The 4,987-nt window shown below is 45.6% G+C and overlaps 1 protein-coding gene across 1 annotated transcript; it reads left to right on the top strand.

Moving 5' to 3' along the window:
* On the top strand, window positions 3,279-4,209 carry LOC110433276. Its single transcript, XM_021455055.1, has 2 exons — window positions 3,279-3,636; window positions 3,733-4,209. The coding sequence occupies exons 1-2, from the start codon at window positions 3,318-3,320 to the stop codon at window positions 3,900-3,902; spliced, it is 489 nt and encodes a 162-aa protein (XP_021310730.1). The 5' UTR covers window positions 3,279-3,317; the 3' UTR covers window positions 3,903-4,209.

The following is a 4,987-nucleotide window of genomic DNA, read 5'->3' as shown; positions in this document are numbered from 1 at the left end:
TATGACATCTATTTCTTTGCGTGCCCAAGGTGGTAGGATAAATTGGGACCGCTCGAAGCACCGACCTGACCCAAACCAGACGGCGACCACTTCTGGCCATGAGCGAGCCATGTCATGGTGGCAGCTTCCGAGCGACCGCTTCCACTAATTGGGATTCGGGGATCGACTTTGGCCTTGTTTGGCAGAGGTCAAGAGTTGTTTTTTAAAAAAAGAGCTTTATGAGCAACTTTCTAAATAAAAATGAATTATTTTAAAAAAAATGTTTTAGCAAAATAGCTTTACCAGCAATTTCATGCATAGATGAAAAAAATAAATAAAAGAGAAAGAGAGCGCGCACTAAGATAAGCTACTTTTTTCAGCTTCATTCTAATTCATGTCTTTGCAAGAAGAGAAGAAAAATAGCTTTATCTATAAAGCTATTTTAGAAAAGAGTGTTTGGTAAAAAAAAACAGCTCGCAACAACTCATAAAGTTGCTGTGAGCTACGCCAAACACATCCTTTGTACTGAGTGGCAAGTACTAGAATGGAAAAGGTTACACTTAACTAGAAATGAAAACGGTACGGATATTTTCCGACCGTATTCGAGACCGAATTCGTTTAGAGGGGTTCAGATCTGTCTGTATCCGAGTCCGAATATTCAACATCCGATATCGTATCCGTATCCGAATATTTAAATCGTATATTTGTGATGTCGACATCCAATTATATCTTTTCCGACATGATTGACATGATCCGTATTCGAATCCGAATCTGATCAAAAATATGAAAATAAATATAATATCAGTGATATCCGTCCGTATCCGATCCGTTTTCATTACTACACTTAACAATCGAGAATGCTGACTATTGTCTAGCGCTTTTCCTCTGTCGTATATTAGAATGATAAAAAATTTGGCCACGTTTGTCTTAAGCCCAGAAGCCTCTTCGAAGATGATTAGGATTTGCTTGACCGCCCTTGCCTCCTAGATGGTTGGGCAGATGAATAGAATCACGTCATCAGCGTACATGGCTGCACTAAAATTGGATTTCTGGTGGTTCCATCTTCCGCAGCACCCCATCGGCCCCGGCCTTGAGGAAGAGCCCATGCAGCACGTCCATGGTGATGATAAAGAGCATTGGTGATAGCGAGTCACCCTATCGCACCCCACTACCCCCTTTCCTGGCGGATGGTTGATAGATTGCCATTGATGGCTGTTTAAGAAGGATCCACGACGATGCCGTACGTGCAAAGAGCTGTCTCGATCCATCGTCGTCAGGTTTTGCCAAAACCCCGCGCTTGCAGGACCAGGACATCTAGAAACGGCTAGGATATAAGGTGTCGAATGCCTTGTAAATGTCTAGTTTCAGCAGTAGCATTGGAATCTTCTTTATCCTGATCATCACCATTGCTCTCTAGACATATTTAAGTTATCATGAATTGTTCAATTCCTGATAAATGCATTCTGATTCTTGGCCACCATGTCAAGTCGTGGCACCAACCGCAAAGCCAGGAGCTTGGAGAGCAGCTTTGTGAAGCTATGTATCATCGTGATTAGATGGGAATCACCGGGGGAGGACCTGGTAGGGCGATCGCCCTATCTTGTCCGCCGTGGATCCCGAACCCTAAGCCCCTCCCGCTGATAGTTGGTAGCCATAGCGTAGTTTGGAAGTTTGAATGACTGAGTCTGAAATCTGAATATGAACACAACGCCCTGGTAGAAGATGAGCATCAGTTGAGATGAAACGTTACTTGAACTGTGGGCTAGGCACTAGACTTAGGATGTTGTTGGCCTGATGGGGTGCTGCCGGCACCAACTTACCGACTTTCGGTCTGACCGTCGACTCCGATAATTTGTGATCTCGCCTTTTCGTCTTCTCCACCGTGAGATCGTGAGGGCACTGGCCATCAGGGAGGCATCAGGCGTTAATGGCGACATGCCAATATATACAGCACTTCCTGATTCATAAACTTTCTGCTCTTTCCTGCTCCTCTATAGCAAGGTTGCAACAGGCCAACAATCTTAGATTGAGACCGTTCCTCCACTTCCTGCTCCTTCTTGCATCACGGCCACAAGGTAAGGCCTAAAACCTGAAAATCACTTTGCTATCAATATTATTGATTTCGCCATACCTTAACTTTTTCCGTCCTCTGCCATTGGGGTAGCAGGACAACAAGCGCATTGTTGAGCTTGCCCATCTTCCTGGTCTCGTGCTGGGCTAATAGTTTATGGCTCAAGTTATTTCCTTTTCACCTTACTTTGTATTCAATCTCATCGTGTGATTCCGACACATAGTTAGACTGAGCAAATACCTGTTTTACTGTTTAAAAGGAAATAGGCTTCATTTAGGCCAACGTGGGCCTCGGCCTCACTGCAATTGAACAATTTCAATGAAACAAAATCAGGGCTGTGGCCATGCCAAGGCTTTTTTCTGTTTTTTTTTCTAGGATATACATTGGTTTTACTGAGTTGAATTTTCCCCCACCAAAACCTAGCTAAGGACGAACTCCACGCATACCTCATTGGTAGAAATTGATTCGAGTGTTGAAACCCAAGAAACCAAAAGAGTTGCTGTACAAAAATGATGAATCAGATCAAATTATTGTACTACAATGGAACAAATAACCGAGCATGATCGCAAGGATAAGTATTCAACACTCACTTGACACGTATGGTATGGATGGAACGCATCAACGCAATGCGCATGTTTTCCGGTTTATTGTGGTGGTCTGATGGGGGATAAGCAGGAGAGGACCTTTTTTTTTTCGACAATTGCTAAACTTTTTTTTTATCATCGCGGGAGCATTCAAATTACTAGCTTATAGTTTGTTTAGTGCCTGACTAGTCTGTGTGGTTGGGTATTTCAGTGGTGTATATTGACCTACAAATTCTGTGCATACCATCGATCATTACATTCCCATGGCACATTTTTTCCCGATTGAAAATGACGCTCCGATCCATCCATGCATCCCAGGCTCCCTGCCGTTGAAATATGGAACCGCGACATGCGAAGCTGCTCATCTGCCACCCTGCTGCCAGTGCCATGCATGAACAAGAAAAACATGAATCTAACCGCGCGGATCTCACTCACTCCATCGGCTCAGCGCTCACTCTCCGTTTTCCGTGCACGCATCGTCCCCGGCGGCGTTGGGCACCGCGGCCTCACGCGTTCGACGTGCACGCGCGCGTGAGTGGACTTGTCGGTCTAGCTGCGGCTCTTGTTGCATCACACACACACACTCGACCCATCCACGCACATAAATAAGCTACAGCATCTGCTCGCCTACCTTGGACGGTGGAGCGAGACACCAGCCAGCTAGCTAGCTCGCTAGCGGGAGGATGGCCGGCAGGGCGGTCGGCGTTCTCCTGGCCGTGGCCGTGGCCGCGCTCCTCGCCGCGGCGGCGAGGGCGGCGGACGACGACGACAAAAAGCAGCCATGGAAGTGCTTCAGATCATGCGCCAGGGGTTGCTACCACCACCACGACAACTATGCTGCCACCGTGTCGACGGACTTCCCCTCCTCCGGGGACGCCGCCGAGGTCTCCGCCGTCACCGGCGAGTGCAAGAACGGTTGCCACGACGACGAGTGCTTCAAGGACCTGCCGGCCATCAGCCACACGCAGTGCGCCATGGCCACCTGCCTCAGCCATCCGCACAGTATGTGCACAGTCAAAAGCCCATCAAACATTTGATTTTAAGCAGTAATTCATCAGTAAATCATGTGATGCTTCTCCTGCCCGTCTCATTTTACAGATAGCAGAAAGAAAACGGCGTGCTTGAAGGACTGCTGCGAGAAGTGCTTCGGCAATAGCCCACCTAAGCCCGGCCCACCTAAGCCTGGCCCACCTACGCCTGCCCCGCCAGAGCCTCCTGGCCCACCTGCGCCTGGTCCCGGCCCGAAGCCGACATCTCCGCCAAATTAAGCCGAAGCAATGGGCAAACCGAAGGAATACTTGCTTATAATTCCTACAAAATAATACGTATAGGAGTACTTACTTGGAAAAAGAGATCTTATGGCTGTTGCCGGAAGTGATATTTTCTCTTGTGTTGGCCTATAACAGCAGCCAACCAACTCCAAAGCTATTTGGCATTCCATTCCAGTTTCAATATTGATAACAATACACTTAGGCCAATCTCAATGAGAATTGTATTAGAGTTTCATGCATATTAAATATGCTGACGTGACATTGTATTAATGAACAGAGAGATAATAAGAGTTTTATGTGATTAGAGAGAGTCTCATCCCCATAAAACTCTTGAGCACCGTTTTCAAAATATAGATATGTTGGAAACTGGGTCACGAAACCTCCACTGAGGATGGCCTTATCGGACCAAGAAAGTGAAATTGCTCAGTGCTAAGAAACCGCGCAAAAATGACAGAGGTATATGTGTCACTTCCAAAGTTTCTCATGCATCCAACGTTTTATTTCAGATATTCTTCTGATCTGATGATGATGCTAGCGATGGTCCATAGTTGCCACCTTCTGAAAGATGTTTCCAGGGAATTGATTTGGTTGTAATTGAGTATTTATACTCCTAGTGAATGGTTTTGAGCAAGGCCCAAACACAAGAGGTACGGTAAAATAGCACTGCATCATCAAGCGTTTAGACCAGCTGTACAGAGGGACTGAGGAACTAGCAGGGAGCAAGTCTGGTTAGCAGCCTTGCGGTTGCAGGGCTAATTCTTCTTAATCCTGACCAAAGAAAGCATAATTAATGGCATATCATAACATAGGGGATCATCACTCAATTGTAAAGTTTTTCATGTACTTCGTTTCAAAAAGATTTCAAATATACTTGTTTTTAGATAACGGATGAGAGTTCCCGGGTCACGGCTTCATTCTCTTAAGAAAAATCGGTCCATCATTACTAAAATGAAATGCAGTATTTAACCCTGTTCTGGCATAACCAAGAAAAAATGTTCAACATTATTGACCAATTCTAAAAATAAATTTCCATCCATGACATATAAAGAAAGTGCATTACCGTCGTCTTAAGAGAACGACAC

The sequence above is a fragment of the Sorghum bicolor genome, chromosome 3 (assembly GCF_000003195.3).
Source record: "Sorghum bicolor cultivar BTx623 chromosome 3, Sorghum_bicolor_NCBIv3, whole genome shotgun sequence".
Taxonomy (NCBI): Eukaryota; Viridiplantae; Streptophyta; class Magnoliopsida; order Poales; family Poaceae; genus Sorghum; species Sorghum bicolor.
Note: the sequence above shows the minus strand (reverse complement) of the source record. Positions and strands in the feature narration are given on the sequence as shown.

Bases quoted from the DNA above. Each gene is read 5' to 3' on its own strand.
- LOC110433276 (XM_021455055.1), top strand. From the start codon at position 3,318: ATGGCCGGCAGGGCGGTCGGCGTTCTCCTGGCCGTGGCCGTGGCCGCG. The intron at 3,637-3,732 runs GTATGTGCACAG...CTCATTTTACAG, and splicing joins CTGCCTCAGCCATCCGCACA to ATAGCAGAAAGAAAACGGCG.